This window comes from Sarcophilus harrisii, chromosome 5 (assembly GCF_902635505.1).
Source record: "Sarcophilus harrisii chromosome 5, mSarHar1.11, whole genome shotgun sequence".
In the NCBI taxonomy this organism is placed as follows: domain Eukaryota; kingdom Metazoa; phylum Chordata; class Mammalia; order Dasyuromorphia; family Dasyuridae; genus Sarcophilus; species Sarcophilus harrisii.
Window position 1 is genome coordinate 67,629,247 of NC_045430.1, and position 24,607 is coordinate 67,653,853.

The window sequence follows — 24,607 nt, forward strand, 5'->3', positions numbered from 1 at the left end:
CATGATCTCCACAAAGGGTGGAACTATAAACTTAAACTGATCCCCATCAGTGCCCTTCCCTGCTTGCCACAAGGAGTCATTTTATCAGTATTTCAGGCTTTCTCTGCCAATCTATCTAGTTACTCAGGACCTCATCACTATTATGCTCCACCTCTTCTCCTTGCTACTCCTGTACTCTTACATTTTTTTATAGAAGATAAGAATAAGACCTGTGATTTCATCGACATATAAAACTCCTTAATTCAATTTCTACTCTGAGATTGTTTGGATGAAGGCTTCTTAAACATTTTCTACTTGTGACACCTTTTCCCCTGAGAAATTTTTTTTCTAAGAAATTTTTATTCCATTTTGAGGATGTAGTCATCCTCAAATCAAATACTTATCAATTACTTATTGATAATAAATCATAATTTCATGATTCCCGCATTCAGTTACAAGACTCTACATGGAGTAAGAGACTCACAATTTAAGAAACTTTAGCCTAGAGCACTGAAAGATTAAATGATTAGCCTAGGGTCACACAACCAATATGTAATTTGCACATAGATGTATCTGGCTTCAAGGCCAGTTCATAATGTTCTGCTATGCTGCATTCTTATGTGCTTGGTAATTATTTCTGGAGATTTATTAATTCAATTGGAGAAGGAAATGGCAAACCAATCCAGTATCTTTGCCAAGAAAACCCCAAATGGGGTCATAAAGAGTTTGCACCACTGAAACAACTGAACAAAGAGTTTGTGCTATCTTTTGAAGGGCTTATATTTCAGGCTGAGTGCCACTAAAGGCTTTTGAGCAGATGAATGATGAATCATAATGGTGCTTTAGGAAGATTGAATATGAAAACATTGTTAGACCAGATAAATAGAAGTGTATATAAAATAATTTTATATATATATGAAAAAAATACATATATACACAAACACATACATGTATACCTATACATATTTGCATCTAATGGTAGTTATCTCTGGAAGAAAAAATTTTTAAAAGCACAACTTTATTATGTATTTAAAAAGAATAACAAGTTGTACACAATAGATTTGCAGTTTCATGTGCAATCACCTTTTTAAAAAATTATATTACATTATGGAAATGTTTTATTTAATAAATTAAAAATAAAACTAAGGGAAAAAAAGAACAGATAGGTGGGCAAAAGATCTAGAGTGCTTTACTTTTGTTGTTGTTTTGATCTATTCTACATTATCTGCTGCTTTATATTTTGTTTGGAATTATAGACAGCCTGTACTTTGGATATTGCATTTATTTGGATACTACCAATTTTTCACTATTGGATTTTGCTATATACCTTTATTTGAAGTAATTATAATGTTTCAGAAATGATACATTGTGATAAAGCTAAAAAAGCAATTTCTACAACAAAACAAAACCCAAAACTAAACGAAGGGACAGTGCCAGGCCTAGAGTCAGGTAAACTCATCCGGCCTCAGACTAGCTGTGTGAACTTGGGCAAGTTATTTTACCTTGTTTGCTTCAGTTTTCTCATTTATGAGAAAGACAACAACAATACTATATGATGACCAGTTCTGATGGACCTGGCCATCCTCAGCAACAAGATCAATCAAATCATTTCCAATGGAGCAGTAATGAACTGAACCAGCTACGCCCAGAGAAAGAACTCTGGGAGATGACTAAAAACCATTACAATGAATTCCCAATCCCTATATTTATGCCCACCTGCATTTTTATTTCTTTCACAAGCTAATTGTACAATATTTCAGAGTCTGATTCTTTTTGTACAGCAAAATAACGTTTTGGTCATGTATACTTATTGTGTATCTAATTTATATTTTAATGTACTTAACATCTACTGGTCATCCTGCCATCTGGGGGAGGGGATGGGGGGTAAGAGGTGAAAAATTGGAACAAGAGGTTTGGCAATTGTTAATGCTGTAAAGTTACCCATGCATATAACCTGTAAATAAAAGGCTATTAAAAAAATTAAAAAAAAAACTTATGAGAAAGAAACAGTGAACCCCTCCATTATCTTTGCCAAAAGGGGATCAGGAAGAGTCCGAACAGAACTGAACAACAAAAAGGGGTTTAGGGAAGCAAAATATAATTACTATCCAAAGACAAAAGCTGTTAAGCGCTTGATAATTTACCGCATCATGTAAATAACAGTTCTGGGAATTACAGACGTCCGCAGTAGATAGAAAGGCTTCTATTAGTAACTAGTAATTGATTTAAGCGTCATCTAGCAAGGCCTCTCAAAGTAGATCAGTTTCCATGTATCCCCGAATGCTACGCGCGGTAACTGATTAAAAAACCAGGGAGCAGTTTAATGGGCAATGAAAGCACTTGCCTGGTAGAAAGGCTTTTTAGGAAATGAGGGTGGGGTTGGGAAAAGCGGGGCGGGGAGGGGTTTCAAGGCTAGGTGGGGAGAACATCAGTAAGGGAACGGAGGAAAACAAAGCCGGGACTGGAAGCTCCGAGCCTAGTTCCGAACGCGAAGTTCAGGGGTGGCAAGAGGCGGCGAGTGTCAGTGAGCAGCTTTCTCCCGGGCGCCCACAGAGCAGGGCGTGGGAAAGGAGGGCGGGCGGGAGCGGGCTGCGGCTCCTGACGCATTGCGGAGCTGGGAACCTGAAGGACCAGGACGAGCCGGAGCCACGCCTGCTGGGAGGCCGCGGGCAGGACCGCGAGAGAAGGGGGCGGGCCGCGGGCTGGGTCAGGAGGGCTCCCGCGGAGGTGGAGAGCCCGCCTGCCATCCATTTCTGCTTTAGCTCTCCGGGACAAGAGGTCGGCGAGTCCCCCTCCGCCTCCTCCCGCTTCTCGGGGCCGCCACCTTTCCATTCAGTGGCCCAACATGGCAGGCGCGTTTTGGAGGTGAGCCGTGGCCTCCTCCTCCTCCTCCCGCCTCCCATCTCCGCCCTGAGCCGCGAGGCCCCCTCCCTCCTCGGTGCCACAGGGCAGCGGAGGCCCGCAGTGCGTGAGCCGCCCTCGCCGCGGAGCCCGGCCCGGCGCGAGCATGTGGGGCGCCCAGGATGAGAGCTCCGTGCGGGTGGCCGTCAGGTAAGGAAGGCGGCGCTGGGCGCTCCCGGGGGCGGGGGGGGGGGGTGTCGCGGGGTGTCGCGGAATTCGCGCCGAGCCCACGGCCGTGCCAGCAGCGCCTGTGTGTGACCAGTGCGGGAGAGGCTGGTGCTCGGGGCCGCGGACCTACCTTAGCCCGCTGCTGTGCCTGTGTGCCCCCAGCCCCGCCCGCGCCGCGGACGCACGGCCGTGCTCCCGCTCTGTGCTCCCGCACGTCGCAGGTGGCTGCAGCGCCCGAGCGGCGGTGTCTGCTTTCCCAGGGAGACAAGTACGCTTCTCCCTCCTCCCTCCTCCCACTCTCAGTGCACACAATGGACAATCACTAAATGTTTGGCTGCCCTTGGCGACTGCCTGTCCGGCGTGGCGGGGAGCCCGGGTCCCCCTTTTAGGCTCTGGTGTTACTATGATCACGGACCGTCACGCGTGTATAAAGCAAAAAACAGCAGGTTTTGAGAGGCCTTGTCCATTATTGGGTAACTCACCGAAAGTATCCCCTTGCTTTATTGAGCATCTGAAAGAACCCAGACCAGCCTGGGAGCTTTTTGCTTATTTTCTTTGTGTATGTGTCTAACCTACTTAGAACGCCTATGGGTGTTGTGTGAAACGCTCTGTTGGAACTGTTATAATTCTTCTGTAACAACCAGGAGAAAATGATGATCTCCTCAAGGCGTAGAGAGATTCTGAATCAATGAAACATCCTGAAATTAAATAGTGGTTCCCAAACTATATTTAAATGATGTAAGATATTTAGTGTACAGTTTTGAGACCATAAAACCTTTCTCAAACCATACTTGGGTCAGCAGATTCTAAGAGAAGGCACAGCCATTAGCAGATGTTGTAGAGGTTCATTTATTCTGTGGAAGCAAAGATATAACAGTTGTTTTTATGGAAAATTGCAACATCATTGTGCACCGCTTGAAAATTTAATGAAGTCTTCAGGGTGGAACAAATGCATTAGTTTAGCTAAGTACTAATATTCTCTCCTGTGTCCTTTTTGTCTTCAGGAGGAATAAAAATCCATCTACAAGATACCTGATGTGAGATTAAACATATACATAGATTATTTTGATATATATCTATATAGAAGGCAAATGTACTATGTCAGAGATGTAAAGAGTGAATATCCACGTATAATTCATAGTTTCTTGAAAACTTAAATTCTAACTTCAATTATTTGTGTATAGAAGTAGCATTTCTATGACAGCATTTTTAAGTTGGAGAAATTGTAATTAATAGTCATAACCTTTAGTTTTTATGGTTAAAAATAACCAACATTTTAATTTTGGGATGTGAATAGTTATTTTGAAGTTCAAATGCAGTCAGCTGTTGCTTCCTATATGGTACTGCTTGTATATTTATACTATCTTGGTTCTTTGAAGCATAGAATTTAGTCTTAGTCTTAGTTGACTGTAAGAAAACTAGTCTCATTAGACCAGAGGAAGGAGAGCTAGCATGGGGCAATGGAAAGAATGCTGACTTTTGGGTCTGCTTACCAGCCATATTGGGCAAGTCCTTTAATCTCTGGGGCCTCATTTATAAAATGAGAGGTTAGAATTGATGGCTTCTGATGCTTCTTCCAACTCTAAATCTATGATACTATGTTCTAACAACCTTATTTTATAGGTGAATAAATTAAGGCCCAGGGAGAGTCTGTCCAAAGTCATATAGGTAATAATAGAGAACCCAAATCAATAGCGCATTATTCTTTTTTCTTTCTAACTACCACATCCCTTTTGGCTTTTTAAACTATTTATTATGGAAGCATCATGCTATGATGGATGGAGGGTTGACTTGAGTCACTTAACTTCTCAGAGCTCTACTTAACTGTCAATGACATATATATATATATATATATATATATATATATATATATATATATATGTTGAAGAGAAGTGCTAATCTGCACAATTTCTCCAGCTGGTTGATCCTCTTATAAAGTAATCACAGGTTTAGTCCCTCTCAAGATGGGAGGAAGAGAGGTTTAGAATAGAATAGTTGTGCACTTTTCTTGCCTAATTTTTCTTAGAAAATGAGTATGTGTTTGCTTTCAGGTCAGTTTGCTATATAAAAAACAAGAATTGTTTTAAAAATTAAATTTAAAATGATGAAGACACTGGGAACCTATTGCTTCCTATATTATACGAGTAAAGTCCAAATTCTTTAGTTTGAGTTTCAGCATACTTTAGAATGTTTCCAGCTTTACCTTGTACTTTCCCGTCACATATACCATACTTCACCCCATCTGGACTACTTGACAATTGAAAAAAAAGAGAAATAAAGGAGCATGTTGAAAGTGACAGTGTGATTAACTGAATAACAACAATTTATTGTGAAAATAAGTATCTGATAAGGTAATGGGTAATAGAGACAGGATTTATTTCATTGATATAAGGAACTCACAAATGAGGAAAGCCCCCCGGCCATAATATAATTAAAACTTTGGACTTTATTAGGAATTGTGCCTTCTACTTCTTGTCCTCATAGGACTGACTCAGTGAAGTTGACTTTATTTTTCCTAAGGATATGACATATTCCCTAAGAGATGTCAACTCCAAAAATATGCCAGGAGCAGGAAAAAAAAAATCAGATGTAGAAGAAATTGCTGTTTTCTTCTTGGTTCAGGAGTTAAAAATATATTTTCTTGAACCTAATTTGAATTTTATAAAATGCACACTAGTTTTAATTTTAATAAGTTATTTAAATGACTTATTAAGCTTTGCAGGTATGATTTATTAATCTAAACCTACAACCTAGGTTTAATTTTAATAGGTATTAAACATTTGATTTTAAGGCTATATTATATATTAAGGTATAATGCTATTAGAGTTTGGTTCACTTCCCCTCCCCTCATCTTTAAGTTTATATAGCTTGACAAAAATTTTTATGAAGAAAAGTGATAAAAAGATTGATTGGATGGGTTCGATTCTTCACCAAATGGAAGAACTACCCACATTGATAAGATCATGGATCCACTGAATATTGAGTTAAACTGTGCTAATGAGTGAAGGGCTTCCCAAATAGAGATATTAGGATCTTTTATTATAGGATTTATAGGTGGAAGGAAATCTGGAGATTCTAATCCAGCTTTCTCATTTTACAGATGAGCAGATTGTGGCTTTCTTTTAAGTAATTAAAAATATGATTAAAATACATTTCAGGGGCAGCTAGGTGGCACAGTGGATAGCGCACCAGCCCTGAAGTTAGGAGGACCCGATTTCAAATGTGGCCTCAGATACTTAATACTTCCTAGCTGTGTGACCCCCAGCAAGTTACTTAATCCCAAGTGCCTCAGCAAAGAAAAAAAAAATTTTCAAAACTAAGGCATTTAGACTCATTAGTTTTCCTGTTTTGAACTCTGGATTTTGTTTGGGGAAATCTGGGTTTAGGTAAGACTCATTTATTAGATGTGTGACTTTAGAGAAATTACTTTATAAGTAAAATTGTAATGGTAACACACCTGAATTTCAAACTTTATAGGGTGGTTGTAGACAAACTGGTGCAGTACTGGGCCCGGAGCCAGGAAGAGCTGATTTCAGATTTGGTCTCAAATACTTAATAATTGGTTATCCCTTGCCTTCCATTTGCCTCATCTGTAAAGTGGGGGCACACTGGAGAAGGAAATGGCTAATTGGCAAATTGGGAGTCTGACCGCAAATTTAGCATCATAAAAGGGTTCTTGCTTTATTAGGGGATGTGCTTGTTTGTATTTTAAATGGACATTTTCCTAGCTCATTTTAGTTTAGTTTTTTTTTTTGTTATTGTTGTTTAACAGATCAGTTGACTTAATGTTCATGTGGGGGAAAAAAGATAAATAAATAAAATTGAATTGTTAGGAGATCCAGTTGAAAATGTTTTAAAAAATGAAGATAGGGAATGAAATTATAACATAAGTAAATGGGAATTTTTTTGATTCCTATAGTATTTATTTATATATAATTTTCAAACTGGAAATGTTTCCTTAATGTTTTCATACTATTTCTTAACCTTATACCTTCTTGCACGCTAATTGGTTGCTATTTTGGGGGCATAATTATGGTGTAGGGAAGGATGCACCAGAAATTCCAGTTCAGTGAAGTTTGAAAATGTTTTGGCAGTTAAACCAACAATTAGGCAGTCGCTTATAATTTGCCTTACTTTGTCCACTTCCCTCAGAAAACACCCAGTAACACTTTTCTCTTGTAACAGTGTCTCTTATGGCTAATTTTTTGCAAATGGCTGTGTAGCTCCTTTCTTTGACAATGACTGTAAACATTTGCTGGTCGTACTATTTTCTGTCAATTAGACATGCCATTTTGCCATATTATTTTCAGAGTAAGAGGAGATATGCTACTTACTCATTGACTTGTGTGTGCCTGAGAATACAGCACATACAAAGAGAAATTTTATATGCTGAAAAAGCCACTTTATTCATTATTTTAAAATTACTTATTATTAACATTTCTTGCTCAAAGAAGAATTTGAGTTTGGTATAATAATAATGATTGCTTCTAACATTTATGTAGCACTTATTACATGCTAGCTATTTAGCATATTATATGCTAAGGGCTTCATAAAACATTTTGATCCTTACAACAACCCTGGTTGCTAAATGCTATTATCCTGCTTTAGTGTTGATGAAACTGAGACAAAGTTAAAGTGATTTGTCTATGGTCATATAGCTAGAAAGTACCTGAGGTGAAATTTGAACTCGGGCCTTTCTTACTTTAGGCACAGCCCTCTATGCCCTGTGCCACCTAACTGCCCTAGTTTTTCTGTGGATAATATCTTGATGAATTTTTTAAAAATTAGGTTTTCACTTCAAGTAAAGCAAATTAGTGATGCAGTGGATAGAGTGCTGGACCTGAAGTCAGGAAATGGGGAAGACCTCAGACTAGCTATCTGATCCCGGACAAGTCACTTATCCCGGTCTGCCTCGTTCCTCATCTGTAAAATGAAATGGAAATGGCAGACCAGTCCAGTGTCTATCTACAAGATCCTAGATGGGTTCATGACGAGTCAGACATGACTGAAATAACTGAACAACTACAATTATAAATACTTCACATGTTTTGAAGTTCATTTGTTTATGATTATCTCTCTACCCCCCCCCCCCCAACCTTTCCAAGTCCTAATTTTGCTTAGACTCTCTGGAGTCCCACAGTCTTCCTATAGCTTGAAACTAGGTATCCCGCCGTCTCGGATACTTCTCTCACCAGCACCTGTGACCCCCTTGTGCCATCTCTCCTGCTCACTCCCTTTTCTCCTCTGACATTGTCACCCCTGCTGTGGGTCTGCCTCACCTCAGGCCTCATTTAGTGGGAAAAGTGTCTCCCCACCCCAGATGATGTTCCTACAGTGTGGGGTTCTCTTGTTTCGGTTTCCTTGGGGTCTCTGGGAGCAGCCTTCGTTTCAGTTCAGTAACCGCACATAAGTAGCCAGGTGTTAAAGTCCTGTCTCCTTTCCTGGGGTCCTGTTAGCTTCCCTAGAGGCCTAACTCACTCCTTGGTTCCAAGAGTTTGAGCCCCAGCCGTCAGTCCTTTGGGTTCTCTGCCTCTGCCAGCTTCTCGAGGTCCTCCTGAATGTGTGTTGGTTTCTGTGGGGGAGGCAGGAGGGCCGCCACGGTCTCTGTCTTCCAGTTCTGAGTCTGGCTCATAGGTGTGAATCTTGTGGAACTATAGTAAGTACTATGTACACGTACCGAACTAGAGAACTTAAGCACCACGCGAAACAACCATTGTCTCTCAGTTCCACTGAATTTGTTTCAACTTCAGAGTTCTGGCCCATAACACTACAGCACAGGCCTGAAAACGGCAGCCCCTTATTCACCTACAGCATCAGGTAGGAAATCCTGGTTGTCTTTTGAAGCTCTTCAGAACCTTTATCACCTCCTCCCCCCTTCCCTTACTACAAGCAGTGATTAAGAGGGACAAGACATGTTAATGGAGAACTGTGGCTACATTTGTTTGTTTGTATTGTATTGTCGGAGCCTAGAAGCAGGCCTTATACATAATGAGTGCTTAATACAGTTATTCCTTGAATTTGTTTCACAGTTCTGTAGTGCTACTAAATGGGTGGGAGACAGAAAGGGAACAGGAATTTATAAAACACTTTTTAGACACTGGGCTGAGTTGCAAAGAAGAAACTGAGTTAGACAGAAGTTTCTCCAAATCATACAGTAAGTAAATGTCTTTAGTCTTTCTGATTTCAGACCCAGCACTTTATTCATTTTGCCATTTAGCTGACTCTAGAAGGTAGATAGTGCAAATATTTAACTTTATTTTAAAAGCTGAGAAAACAGACTCAAAAAAATGTTAAACATTTTGTTCTGATAAGGATCTATGCCAGGATTGAAATCTAGATCTCATTAAATCTCATTAAAAATCCACTATATATTCTACTGTAGGATATTTACTGTTTGATTAGTTAAGCTATATGACATTGAGTAATGGTATGGTGCTGGTAGTAGTAATAGTAATAGCAGCAGCATTAGTAGTAATAATACTATTAATAATAGCCTTTATATTCTGCTTTAAGATTTGCCATTCACTGTACAAAATATGCTGTCATTAACTTTCTTATCTTCAAATTCCTCATTTATCAGATAAGAGACTAGATAATATCTAAGGTCTTATTGGGACTTTCTAGTTGTTTATTTGTCCTTCTTTGGGCTTCCAAAAACCTTTATTCTCTTTTCTCATTGAAAGCTTATCCAGTTCTCCTCTTGTTCCAGCAATTGAGAAATTTAGTGAATATTGTGTAGTTCAGCATGTCATTATGACTATATCCAAATAGCTAAAAAAGGAGTTGTAAGTTATTCCATAGGATGAGAAAGGCAATATTGTGACCTGTGACTGTGTGTACTGTTAGAGAAAGTAATGTTTTAGAGTATTACTTCAAAGTCATTATCCAGTTGTACTTTAGTTCCTATTCGAATAATAAGATGTGAAGGTATGTTGAAGACTTTAAATTTTTTGGATACTCTGCTTCTGGGAATGCTAGATATTCCTGGTATTGGCAATTGTAGGGTTCAGGAGAGGGTAATTGTGCTTCTTTAATTGCTCTGCGTGATTAGCCATCTCTTTCTTCAATCCTCTCATTTCTTGTACTTGTGTAACATTTTGTTCTCCAGGGTTATTAGCAAGTTCTAAAAAGCAATCATAGTAACAATATTTTTTTTTTCTCATGATTTCATCTTTATTTGAAAAACAATACCATTCAAAATGTAAAAATAGATCCATTTTTTCAAAAAACCATTTACATAGGGCTTTGAAAATTGCAATGTTTTATTTACAAGAAACAGATGTTGGTGTAATAATCACAGGTATTTATGATAAATAAATAAAGAACATAATTACTTTCTCAGCATTTTAGGAGAAAGGGAATAGAGAAAATCTTTTAAAGCTGCTTCTGAAATGCCTTATAAAAAATAAAATCAATAGTAATAGGCCATAGGTACAATTTATATCTATACATGAATTTGACCATCTAGTAGGATTTAGACACGGATATCCCAGAGTTATAAGCCTAAGTGGGAAGGTTGTTTCCCAGTTTTTATGTAATCAACCTGCTGAGGCACAAACTCAAACACTTTTGAATCTTCACAGAGATTTTGTAAACATTTCTATTAAATGTTAAATAAAACATAGGGAATTTTACAAAAAGAGCAAAAAACCAAAATTAAAATTTTTCTTCTAATCTTTAAAGGTGTGGTTTATTAAATCTATCTCACTATAAACTCTTAACTTTACATGTTTTAAATGGGTTTCATCTTTGTAGACTCCTGAAAAGTTTAATTAAAGAATTATGTTCTTTCACAGTAGCCTTCTTATTCAGTTAATTTTATTATAAAATACATTTTTAGTAGTGAAGTTGGATTAGCAAGTAGGTTTATTCCACAAATCACTATAATTTTTAGATATTGTTTTTTTTTTAATAGCCCTTTATTTACGGTAATAATTTTTACGAAAAAATTGCCAAACCTCTTGTTCAATTTTTCACCCTCTTACCCCCCCACCCCTCCCTAAATGGGGATGACAGTAGATTTAAATATATTAAAATATAAATTAGATAAAATAAGTATACATGACCAAAAATTATTTTGTGTACAAAAGAATGACTCTGAATTATTTAAACAAACGTGAAGGAAATCAAAAAATGAGGTGTCATAAAATTAGGGATTGGGAATTTCAATGGTTTTTTACATCTCCCGATTCTTTTTTCGGGAAGCTATTCAGTTTTACTGCTCCATTAGAAATGATTTGTTTGATCTCGTTGTGAGGATGGCCTGATCCATCAGAACGTCATCATCTAGTATTGTTGTTAAGTATATAATGATCTCCTGGTCCTGCTATTTCCTCCATCAGTTTGTAAGTTCTCCAGGCCTTTTGAAATCATCCTGTTGGTTTCTTACAAAAGTAATATTCCATAATTTTCAAATACCACAATTTTTCAGCCATTTCAATATGGACATCCATTCAGTTTCAGTTTCTACCACCCGGGGCTGCACAAAATTGGTGACATACAGGTCCCTTTCCCTTCTTTATAATTCTTTGGGATATAATCCCAGTAGTAAACTTGGATCAAAGGGTATGCACAGTTTGATAACGACATAGTTCCAAATTCTCCAAAATGGTTGGATTGTTCACAATCCACCATTACAATGAATCAATGTCCCAGTTTTCCCCATCCCCTCCAACAATATCATTATTTTTCCTGTCATTTAGCCTCTGACAGGTGTGTTTGGTGTATCTTAGAGTTGTCTTAATTTGATTTCTCTGATTAATAATGACTTGAGCATTTTTCATATGATGAAATAGTTTCAATTTCTTCATCTGAGTTTTCATATCCTTTGACCATTTTTCAATTTGGAGAAGCGATTTTTTTTATAAATTAGAGTTAATTTTTATATTTTGGAAATGATTTATCAGAACCTTTGACTGTAAAAATATTTTCCCATTTATTTCTTTTCTAATCTTTGTCTGGGTTTGTTTTGTTTGTACAAAAGCTTTTCAGTTTGGTATTGAAATTTTCTATTTTGTGATCATTGTTCTAGTTCTCTTTGGTTAAAGATTCCCCCACAGGTCAGAGGTAAACTATCCTATTTCCTCTAATTTATTAATAATTTCATTCTTTATGCCTAGGTCATGAACCCATTTTGACCTTATCTTGGTGTACGGCGTTAAGTATGGATAATTTTTAGATATTGTTTAGACCAATCCATTGCTGCTGAGTTGATAGCTGGCAAGCAACTTAACTTTTCTGAATATCATTTTCTTCATTTGTAAAGACTTGCTGATCTTTAAGATCATTTTCAGATTTAGGTCTCTGAGCCTATGAATCTTCATGAAGCTCAAGTAATTTCAATGCCTTGTCCAAGGTTATGTAGATAGAAATGATCAGAATGAAGATCCAAACCAAATCCTTTCATCCCAGGCATCTTCAGACATCTCTGGAGAGTGCCACTCATGTCTTATACTGATGAGGATACTCATCATCCTAAGGAACTTTGTTCTTTAATGGCATTTACTTTAATAGGATCAAAAGGATTGAGTTTGACATTTTGTTAGTTAAATAATAAAATACGTAATTGTTGTAACTCACAGTTCTATGGTGTTTTAAGTTTTGCAAGGGCTTTACCACAATCCTGTGAGGCAGATGGTCCAAATATTGTACTTCCCATATAGAAGAACTTGGGAGAGCTAGAGAGATACATAGTTGAGTAAGGTGTCAAATTAAGAATTCAAAGTCTAATCTTTTCTGACTTCAACTCCTATCATCTTTTCACTACATTATACTACCTCTTTGATATTAATGGATTATACATGTGACATATTCCAAATTACAGTAAGTAAACTAGACTTTGTACATGACATAATTCTTATTGGTCTTGTATTCTAAAAAGTTTTATGTGGTGGTTCCTATTATCTGTCGGTGAGTCATAGGTTGTTACATCTTTTCCCTTTTTCCATTTATTATCAAATACCAAAATGCTATTCTTTTCTTCAAGGCTCATCTCAGGTATAACATCCTACAGGAAGACTTTCTGGATCCCTTAGTTGTTGTTTTTCTCTTTTCTCAAATTGTTGTATTCAATTTGGTATAAATATTTTTATCTCTCTGTAGAATGTAAGCTCTTTTAGGGCGGGTTCTATTTTGGTTTTTTCTTTATACGCTCAGTTCATTAAATTTAACAGGGGATTAGTAAAAGCTTTTTGAATTGAATTTAATTGTCTCAATTAAAAATAAGACTTATTACTCTTAGTTCTCCTTTACCTTTTAAATAGAACTCTTTTGAGAGTTATTTTGCATCAGTTCCCTTCCTTGCCTCTAACCTTCCAATAACTGTTTTGATGATTATTTTTACACAATTACAATAAGTCCACACCGTTTAATCTGTTTTTCTCTACCAGTTATTTAATAAGCACAAGAGGGTAAAAAAAAAAAATAACCCATATGCATTGAAGTGACTTTAATTTTGCTATTTTACTAATTGAGTTACATAAATTTAAACTCCTGAAACTTTTCTCTCCACCTTTCCTTTCTTCTCCCTCCCCAAGCCCCCCACTTAACAAGTACACAGATTAAACAAATAAGAAATAAGTATGTTGAGAGAAAGGTAGCAATTTACTTGGAAATGAATACCTTCTCTCCTCTGCCAGAATTTCTGCTAATGTTTCCTCTATCACTCTAGAGAACTGTCCTTTTGTATATTTGAAAATTTTCTAAAATTATAGCTGAGAATGCTTCAATAGAGGATGGGAATAAATGCTGTCTTACTGTAGATATTTTCATGAAGATACATTGTTATTATTATTTCATTACTATTCATTTCATATTATTTCTTATGTCTTATTACTTACTTGATATTATTCAGAAAAAGGAGAAAGGCTGTAAACTAACGTCCGTACTGTCCCTGACTTCAACTAGCAACATGCACAAAACACCCTCTAACCCATGTCCTTTAATTTCTTGCACACATTGCATAGGATTCTCTGGTTTTGTCTCCAGTCTTCTTTATACTATTTGGGACAGTTGGGCGTTGAAAGACTCTATATCAATAAATAGGCACCTTTTCTTCTTCTCTTCCCCCCTTAACCTTTCTCCATGGTCCCCTGTCCACAATACACTTGGATTACTTAACTGCTATGATGACTTAGACAGAGTCTGTGATAATTGGTGGATAAAATGTTAAACAATTTTTAATTAAAGCTTTTTATTTTCAAAACATATGCATAGATAAATTTCAACAGTCTCTTGTAACTTTGCACAGTGAAACAGTGAAATTTGCATTTCAAATTTTTCCTTCTCCCCCCATTCTTGCCCCTAAAGACAAATAAAACAATGTATGTTAAACATGTGTAATTCTTCTATACATATTTCTATGATTAAATGATAAAAAATTTAACCATTGGCAAATAGAATTCACTGAAATTACTACCAATTTAGCAAAGTAAAAATCTGTACATCATGCAAATGTCATGTAGCTTTTTGTATATTTTCATCATATCATATTGGAAATATCCCTTTTCAAGAATCAATGTAGAGGGATATTTTCTCTTCCTTATACCCCAAGAATTTTTCCCATGCCAGCCAACCTAGAGAAGACTTGCTCCCAGGGGATTCCCAAGGGAAGTAGAGGCTGGAGTCTATTTACATGTGTCTCCCATAGTAGATAAAGCCATTGTTAAATTAGGCAAAACAGTGTTCATCAGGAATCTTGTATCACCCAAACCATAGGCGTTTCTGGACAAAGGGTGATTGTATAATTTCACATCAGCAATTCTGGCCCAGTAACAGTTAAACAATTGCTGCTCAAAAATGATGATATACAAAGGGCTATTCTGGGAAATTTGGAATTCCAGAACCTTAATCCCTCTTAATTCCAGTGTTTTTCTGCTTTTAATTATTTCCTCCTTGTATTTTATATAATATATAATTAATTCCTCCATATATATATGTGTGTATATATATATATGTTTTGCATATATTTGTTTTTATGTTGTCTTACTCATTAAATTTTAAACTCCTTGATGATAGGAACTGAATTTTGTCTCTTTTTATCTCTCCAGACCTTGGCTTGGTATGTGGTAATTAGCAGGTGCTTAATAAATGTTTGAATGAATGAATGAATAAATTTTAGAGTCACTTATTCTGGTCACCTCTTGGTGTTTGCTGAAAGCTTGATTCAGCCTTGTCCTTAGGGATAGAGGCCTCCACAAACAGACGGAACAGTTTGCTTTAAATCTAAGCCTTTTTTGGGACCCCAGTTGAAAGAGGAGAACTTGTGGCTGACTTGGTGAATGGAGGCCATCAATATATTTAGGCAGGTAATGTGGATTCTATAATAAGTCTGGGCTTCTTCTTAGCTTGTGGGGAAGTTAGTGTCAGTAGCTTATTTTGGACTATTCCTGAAATCTTACAGGTTTTTTCTACCCCTGGGAGTCTCCCAAATTTGGCTATGGGGTTTGGACCCTGAATTTTCATAGGATTGGTTTCTTAGCCCTTATTCCTCCTATGACCACCATAGGGATTCTGTTTTTCTGGTACCATCTGACCTAATCTGCTTTATGTCATCAATATTAAAGTGTATATCAAAACCTTCAGGAAGGGAGATCCCTTTCAGGTCTCTGCCTCCTATAATATGTCACTATGAAGAAGTGGAGTACTCCTGGGGAAGGACAGTTGAAAGTATGCTGGACTCTGTTCTAGGTACATGCAAACTATTTCTGAGTAGACTCAATATTAGGAAAAAATTAGTAACTTACTGTAGAGCTAGCTTACTAGGATTACAAAATTGCTATTTTTGTTTCTTTGAGAGCAGTGTGGAAGGGATATATGAAAACTTTTTAATTGATAAAAATAAAAAAATCACTCAAAATAAAGATCAACTATGTCTGCCTTTTTTCCAGTTACCTAACCCAGTAGCATTTATAAGGCAACAATTGTAACAACATCCAGCTTCAAAATGGCAGCCCACTGCAATATTCAGCTTCAAAATTCACACAGGAAGAGCAAGAAACTAAGTCTAAATGTAATGAGATTTAATTTTATAACATTAAATCTTTTTAGCTCCTTAATATTATAGAGGTGCTTGTAATGTTCTCTCTAAAATGTATGTTCTTTTGTTGAGGTTTTCTTGGGGTCTCTGGAGGCAGCTTAAGTTTCAGTTCAGGAATCACAAGTGCAGCCAGTGTCCAAATCCTTTATTATCTCTTTCAAAGTCTTGTCTCTTTTCCTGGGGCTTCGGCTAGCTTTCTTGGAGGCCTTCTGTAGTCTTGGTTCCGAGAGCTTGAGCTCCTGCCTCCTCCTCTGGCCAGAATCTCTCCGAATTCCAAGGGTTTGTGCTTCAACCTCCCAGCCACCACAAAGGTGGAAGATGGAATGAATCTGTCTCAGCCTCTGAGAGCTTCTAGTGCGCTTGTCCTTTCTGGCCCTGAGAGCTTCTTGGTTACATGCTGTACATTGAGTACAAACCAATATCACTAGGAAACCATTATTTGTTGTAGGATTAAATCAATGCTAAACTAGATTTAACCATTATCTCCTCAATTCCACTTAGTAATTCCACTTAGTACCTTGTTTCAAGTTCTGGCCCATAACATCTCCTTGTAGGATTAAATCAGTCACACTGAACCATGCTGAATTAGTTAACTATTGTCTCTATCAATTCCACTGACTTAGTACCTTGTAAGAGTTCTTTGTTTCAAGTTTAGAGTTCTGGCCCGTAACAGCTGCTGCTTATAGAGCTACAGAAAAAATTTTAAAAAGTTTATATGCATTCTCACCTTTAGAACTTGATTGAATAGTTGTTTTGTTTGCTACAGCCATTCTTTTTCTGTATTCATTTTATCATCTTAGGGATATTATGAAAGTTGACGGTGACCATACTAGTATTTCAGTGATTTTGTCTATATGAAAATGTGAAAACCAGCATAACTAACTTGAGTAATTTTCATTATATTGCATTTTGTCTATTCTTCACATTTTCTTAGTTCCAGGAAAAATGTAAGAGAATCTTATTGTGTATGTAATTTTACGGTATGCATGGGAGATATCATTTACTGCAGAAAGCCTTCAAAAGCTACATTTTGCCTTATAAAATGCTTTAAAAGTCATTTAATAAAATACAGTAAGCTTTTGCATTTTTACTCATCTTAGTTGTGAGATCATTTAAAAATGATCTGTAGAAAATAGTATTTAAAGACATGCTTATTCTCCTTTCATATTTTTATCAGGTATATATTAGATGCATGCAGAGGTATCTGATCATTTTAATTAACAAATCTAATCAATACATTTAATTAAGAAGATATTTATGAACAGTAGTTATGAACTTTTGCTACTAATCACTTCTTTTGGAATCTTTCCCCCCTTTTATCATTGAAGTTATAAAATATGAGAAGTAGGCCTGGTTGCTTTTCCTAGGGTTTATTTGTATAATTATTTTTATCTTGCCCACAGGGTGGATATATGATCTAATAGAATCATCGTCCTCCTTTATAGGGCTGGGAGGAGGGGGGAATAAGCACTTAGCATCTGCTGTGTGTGTCATGCATTGTTCTAAGCGCTTTGTGAGTACTATCTCATTTGATTCTCACAGTAACCCAGAGAGTAGGTGCTATTATTATTCCCAGAAAACCAAGGCAAACAAATCTTTGGAAGCTGGGTGTGGAATTTGACTGGGACATACACATGGCATATACTATTGGGATTAAAATATGACCCCGACACACTTGGATAAGAAGCACTGGGGGAAAATGATATAGCAGATTGCTGAATTAGTGCAAAAGTAGTTCTGTTGCTCGCTATCCAGTTTTGAGTTACAGATGCATGGTGGGTAGGAATGTTGGTTAAAAGGATGGGCCCTCACTGAACAAGGAATGACTTATAGAAACCAACCACAATGGGGCAGCTCTGATCCCCGGAGAAAAGCCACAGCTCAGTTCTAGCCTCAACCCTCTTTCCCCCCAGAAGCCTTCCCTGGAATAACTAGGGGGTCCCAGATGGCATAAAGTTTCAGGAGCTTGCTGAGCCTCTGAGCAGGCTAAATAGTCCAGCAACAAACAGCTTATGGAACTTCCCAACCAGGGAGAAACTGACAGACCTGAACCTGGGTCAGGAACTTGTAGAACTTAGAGCAGATGAATAGTAGCTGGGTAGGTCACACTGTTTGGGGAGTACTGAAAACCTGAGCTGTGAAGGCCCCAGGAAGAAGCTTAGGTTAGATACCTCTCTAAAAGTGTTCAAGCTCCATAACATGAAGTCCAGTGTCAAGAGGTAGATTGGAAAGAAAAGATGGACAGCTCAATTGTGTAGTGTTTCTGGAAATGGAAATTTAATGCTTTATATTTTGAATTCTCTCATATTCTGTTGTACACATGTCAATGGTCTTTTTTTTTCTTTTCTTGTTTTCTGTTTGTTTAAATTTTAAAATTTAAATAAATAAATTTAAAGGAAAAAAAAAAAGAAGTAGGCTAGAAGGTACCAAGATGGCAGATTGAGGAAGGAACTCTCAGGAGTCCTCCCCAATTCCCCTCTAAAAAACTTGAAAACAGCCTCAGAATTGATTTAGGAGCAAAACAACAGCTTAATAGTATAGTAGTAAAGTTCTGTCTCACTGGGGTGAGAGGGGAGTAAGATCAGGGGGCAGCAGCAGCCAGCCCCTAGGATGTGATCAATCCAAAGATCCAAACTTTTGTTTTCTTTATTATTTTTTTAAATTTATTTCCCCCAATTACATGCAATATTTTTTACATTTTTTAAAAAATCTTTTTCCTTATGAATCATATTGGGAGAGAAAAATCAGAACAAAGGGGAAAAAAACAATGAGAGAGGAAAAAACAAAACAGAAGAAAAAGAAAAAAAAAGTGAGCATAGCATGTGCTGATTTACATTCAGTTTCCAAAATTCTCTGTTTGCGGATGGCGTTTTCCACTCAAAGTTTATTGGATTACCTTGGTTTCACTGAACCACCGAGAACCAAGTTTTTCATAGTTGATCAATAGCACAATCTTTTTGTTGCTCTGTACAATGTTTTCCTGGTTCTCCTTGTTTTGCCCACCATTAGTTTATGTACGTCTTTCCAGGCCTTTCTAAAATCAGTTTGTTCATTATTTTTTATAGAACGATAAAATTCCATTACTTACATATACCATAACTTATTTAGCCATTCCCCAATTGAAGGGCATCTACTCATTTTTCAGTTCTTTGCCACCACAAAAAGAACTGCCACAAACATTCCTGCACATGTGAATCCTCTTACCTTTTTTATGATTTCTTTGGGATACAGGTCCAGTAGTAGCACTGCAGGGTCACAGTTTGATAGCCCTTTGGGCATAGCTCCAAATTGCTCTCCAGAATGGTTGAATCATTTCACAACTCCACCAACGATGCATTAGTAACCCAGCTTTCTTACATACCTTCCAACATTCATCATTATCTGTTTCTGTCATCTTAATCAAACTAAGAGGAGTGAGGTGGTACCTCAGTTGTTTTAATATGTATTTCTCTAATCAATTGTGATTTAGATTTAAGCTTTTGAAACAGTAGCTCATTACTTGATAAAATATGCTGAGAAAACTGGAAAACAGTATGGTAGAAACTAGGTATGGACCAATATCTCACACCATATACTAAGATAAAATCAAAATTTACACATTAACACAAAAAAGTTAAGAGTATGGAATAGTGTGTTTGTCAGATCTACAGATAAGGGAAAAATTTAGGACCAAAGAAAATAGAGTATTACAAAGTATAAAATAGATAATTTTGATTATATAAAAATTAAAGTTTTTGCATAAATAATACCAGTGCAGCTAAAATTGAAAAGGGAGCAGAAAGCTAGGAAAAATATTTTTGCAACAAATATCTCTGATAAAAGCCTCATTTCTCAGATATATAAAGAACTGAGTCAAATTTATACAAATGCAAGTCATTCCCCAATTGATAAATGGTCAAATAATATGAACAGGTAATTTTCAGTTGAAGAAATCACAACTATCTATAGTCATGGAAAAAATGGTCCAAATCACTATCGATTCAGTAAATGCAAATTAAAACAACTCTGAGGTACTACTTCTCACCCAGATTAAATTGGCTAATACAACAGAGCGGATTGGTTAATATGACTTAAAGGAAAAATGACAAATGTTAGAGGGGGTGTATTCCAAAGGGATCATAAAAAAGGAAAATCTACCTTTTCAAAGATATTTATATCAATTCATTTTGTTGTTGTCCAGTTATTTCATTCATATCCAACTCTTTCGTGACCCCATTTGGGGTATTCTTGACAAAGATATTGGAGTAGTTTGCCATTTCCTTCTCCAGCCCATTTTACAGATGAAGAAATGGAAGAAAAAAAAACAGCACAATTATGCTAATAGTTTTCCAAATATTGAACTAGCCTTGAATTCCTGGTATAAAATCTTACCTGGTCAAAGTATATGATTTTATATATGTATAATGTATATGATATATATAATATGTAATAATAATATGATAATATATAATATGTATAATGTATATGATAATCCCCTTGGTAATACTTTATTTGTAATTTTTGCATCAGCATTTATTAGAGAAATTGGCCTATAATTTTCTTTCTATGTTTTTTGCTCTCCCTAGTTTTAAGTATCAAAATTATATATTTAATTATATTTGGTATTTGGTACTTCTTTATCAATTTTTTTCAGTTTATTTAGTATTTAAACTAATTGTTCTTTATGGTAGAATTAACTTATACATCTGTATGGTCCTGGGTTGTTATTTTCTTAATGTATATTATGGCTTATTCACTTTATTTTTTCTAAGATAAATTTAAGTATTCTATTACTTTTTCTATTTAACTGGGCAATTTATATTTTTGTAAATATTCATTCATTTCAATTTTATTGGTACATAATTGGGTAAAAAAAAGCTCCTAATAATTGCCTTAATTTCATTTTTATTAATTGTACATTTACCTTTTCAATTGTTTAATGCCCTAATATAAGGTCAATTTTTGTGAAGATGGCAGGGACAGCAGAGAAATAGGTATGCTCCTTTAGCCTAATCTTTCCTGGTTACCTTTTATTAGCAGCTGAAACCTTTGACTAGAACAAAGTTCAAAAATAATCAACAAACAAAACCAGTGATTTAAATGAACCAGAAAAAACCCCCGGACTTTTTAAACTAGTGCTCATTTATAAGAAAAACAATTTGCCAAAACTTAAGATTTTTTTTTACAATTTTGCTTAATATGAAGTGAATTATGAGGGGTTTTTTTTGTACATATGTACACCTAGTTGTAAAAACAAATAGAAATCTCAAAGTACTTTTAGAAGACTGATATAAAATCATAGGGTCATAGGTAACAGATTTCTAAGAGTTTGTAGAGGTCATTGAGTGAAATACCCTTATTTTATAGACAAGGAAGCTCTTTCTCAGAGAGTGGTAAAGTGACTTATCCAAGATCAGATAGGTGTTGTGACATCACCAACATTCAGACTGACTCAAATTTCAGGGTTCTTTCTTCTATATGTTTTGCTGAGTAATTTATTCTTAATTGTTAGCCAGATATTGTTGGCTAATAAATGTGATTTCTCTCTACTAGATCTTTTTCTGTACGCTTTCAGTATTTTATTTGACTCTGATTTTAGCTATAATCTTGGGAATTCTGATTTTTGAGATTTCCTTAGGAGGTGATTAGTGTATTCTTTCTATTTTAAAATTCCCTTTTGATACTAATAGATTTGAGAAGTTGTCAATAATAATTCCTTGAAATATATCTGTGCTTTTAGGTATTAAGGTGATTTTTAAAATTACATTTCCTTGACCTCCTTTTCCAGTTACTTATTTTTGAAATTCTTCAATTTTTTTTAATAGTTTTTTTTACTTTTAATATTTCTTGTCTAATGGAGTCATTAAGTTGTTTTTGAATATGAAAATATTGTGTGTTAAAAACAGTGAAAGGAATACATTCAGAGAAAACTGGGAAGACTTATTTGATGTAGAGAGAAGTGAACAGAACCTGTACAACAATATATGCATTAACAATAATATTTTTAAAAATAAATGTATATTTTTAATGAATATATTTTCTTCCTCTTTTACCTTTTCCTCTTTATTGAGAAAAAATAGAAAAAAAACCCTTGTAACAAATATGCATAGACAAATAAAACAAATTCTCACATTGTCTAAGAATGTATATATATTTTTGTATATGTACATCTCTCTGTCATTATTGAATTTGGTGCAGTACACATATAATTCCGATACATGTGGTACGTTTGTGTGTGTGTTTCTATTTATACACAGACACTCATATACATAGAATTTTATACCTTATTTTTATCATTTCTCCATCAGAAGTGGGAAGCATACTTTATCTTGGATTCATTGGAAATCATAGTTGTTCATGGTATTTTCTTAAAGTAATTTTTCTTTCACATATCATTAGAAAAACTGTATACTTTCCATACTTTGAAGATAGCTAATGAATTAGAGGTGTAGAATGAGAGAGAGATTTTCAGATGCAGCTGATGTATGTTTGATTTGTGTGATTAAACTTATTTATAGAGGAGAGCTTTTTAGAGGACAAGAATTTTGAGGAGAAAGTAGGTTTGTGATTGTGTTTCAAGAAAAAGAAGTCAGTGAAATGTTAAAAAATACACAGGAGAATGGAAATCCAGAAAGAGATACAGACAAGCAGAGAAAGTAAATCATTAAACTTAATATATACTTGAAAAAATGTGCATGATAAAAATTTATTGTTTCATATTCATACTTTTTTCTTTATTTTCTACATGGAAAATATCTTATTTTTTAAAATTTTATAATAAAAAGAATAGACTTCATAGCAGATAGATTTGGTATTTCAAGAATAGGCAAGATTTCAGTATGTAGAGTTGGGAGAGGAAGGAGAATTTTTAAATAGAGGGGGCCAAGCAAAAACTGGAAAAGGTAGGAATGGATAATGTGTTTTGGGAAGATGATAGTGAGTGGGGAGCTGAGTAAAGGGAGATAAATCTTGAAGAGTAAAGGGAAGTAAATCTTGAAGGTACTGTGTTGGGAAAGTCTTTAAATGACATTAGGAAATTAAGATCCTTCTTTTCTTTTGCAATTGGGGTTAAGTGACTTGCGCAGGGTCACATAGCTAGGAAGGGTTAAGTGTCTGAGGTCATGTTTGAATTCAGGGCTGGTGCTCTATCCACTGCGCCACTTAACTGCCCCAGCCAAGCAGTGATATTAGATTTGACTTCCAGAAAGATTATTCTGTGAGTGATATATAGGATAGATTGGTAATATGGAGCCCAGCTTCTTAAACTATGGTTCACAACTCCAGATGGTGGGTAGATATGGATGTGCAGGTCAGGAAGTTGTGATTTATTATCATAAATTGTTGATTTGTATATCTCTTTTATATACCTGTGTACCTAAGTCATGTAAACATTTCTCCAGCAAAAAGGGGTTGTGAGTGGAAAAAGTTTAGTGACCTGAGGGTCTGAATAAATGGTAGAGGTCACACACAGGATTCAATTGGAACAGACCTTCGAGAGCATTTAGATCACTTCTTTTATTTACTAATGCTGAGGTGTAGGGAGGTGCATTGATGAACATAAAGTTAAACAGGGTATAATTCAGAATCAGTATTACAACTCAACTTTTTAGACTCTAAATCCATTGCTTTTCTGTTTCTCTGTCTCTTTTTACTTTTGAAATTTCACCTAAATTACTAATCTTTTATCCATCATTTTCTTTTTTCTATGAATTTAATAGCATTTTTTTCCAATTACATGCAAAGATAGTTTTCAGCATTTATCCCTTTAAGGCTTCTTCCTCCCTTTTTCCCCCTCCCTTCTTCCCAAGAAGCAAGCAATCCAATACAGGTTACACATACACAATCTCCACAAAAGTTCTATTCTCACTAAACTTCCAGGGGAAACATGTAAGATACAATCTTGATAGAATCATTTTCTATAATTGCTTGAAAAACCAACAAATAGAATAATGTCTTCAGAACCCAGTGCTTCTTTGTTTTTTCTGATCACTTTTGTTTTTCCTTTTTTCATGTGATATTTCAAGTGAATTCTCTGCTATGTATTGCAAGTAATGAACCTGAGTTCATCTCAGCATTCCAATCCTGGTTTTGCCTTTGTATAGTTGTAGAAAATTAAAGTACCACAATTCTCACTTGTTAAATGTATAAAAACAAAATTAATAAAAAGGAGAAGGAAAGTACCAACCACCAATCAAAACAGTACCTTCCTTAATGACCATTGCAGCAGCATTCACAGGTAACTGCAAAGGTGAGGCAGCTACAGTGAGACATTGCACTTGTTTGTTTATATATGAATTAACAAGGATCAGGAGGAGACTTCATTAGAATAAAAAAATTAGGGCTAGTAATTACTGATCTCAAAGTCAGACTTAAAGAAATCTTCATTATGTCAGCCATGTTAATATTGTATTAGATACATGTCTGTGTATGTAAATGCATATGTATATATGTATGTATGCATTTGGTGTATGTATGTGTATATATAGATAATATATATATGTGTAGGTGAGTATGGGTTTGTGAACACACTATATATATATATAT

At 35.7% G+C, this 24,607-nt stretch overlaps 1 protein-coding gene across 6 annotated transcripts in view; it reads left to right on the forward strand.

The window, feature by feature from the left end:
• The first annotated feature begins 2,962 nt into the window (after positions 1-2,962).
• Positions 2,963-24,607, forward strand: part of KIF21A (kinesin family member 21A) — a 160,071-nt gene continuing 138,426 nt past the window's right edge. For all 6 annotated transcript variants that reach the window (XM_031940477.1, XM_031940478.1, XM_031940482.1 and 3 more), the window contains exon 1: positions 2,963-3,030. In XM_031940477.1, coding sequence (XP_031796337.1) covers positions 2,987-3,030 — 44 coding nt within the window. In that variant the 5' untranslated portion in view covers positions 2,963-2,986. The remainder of the gene's footprint in view (positions 3,031-24,607) is intronic.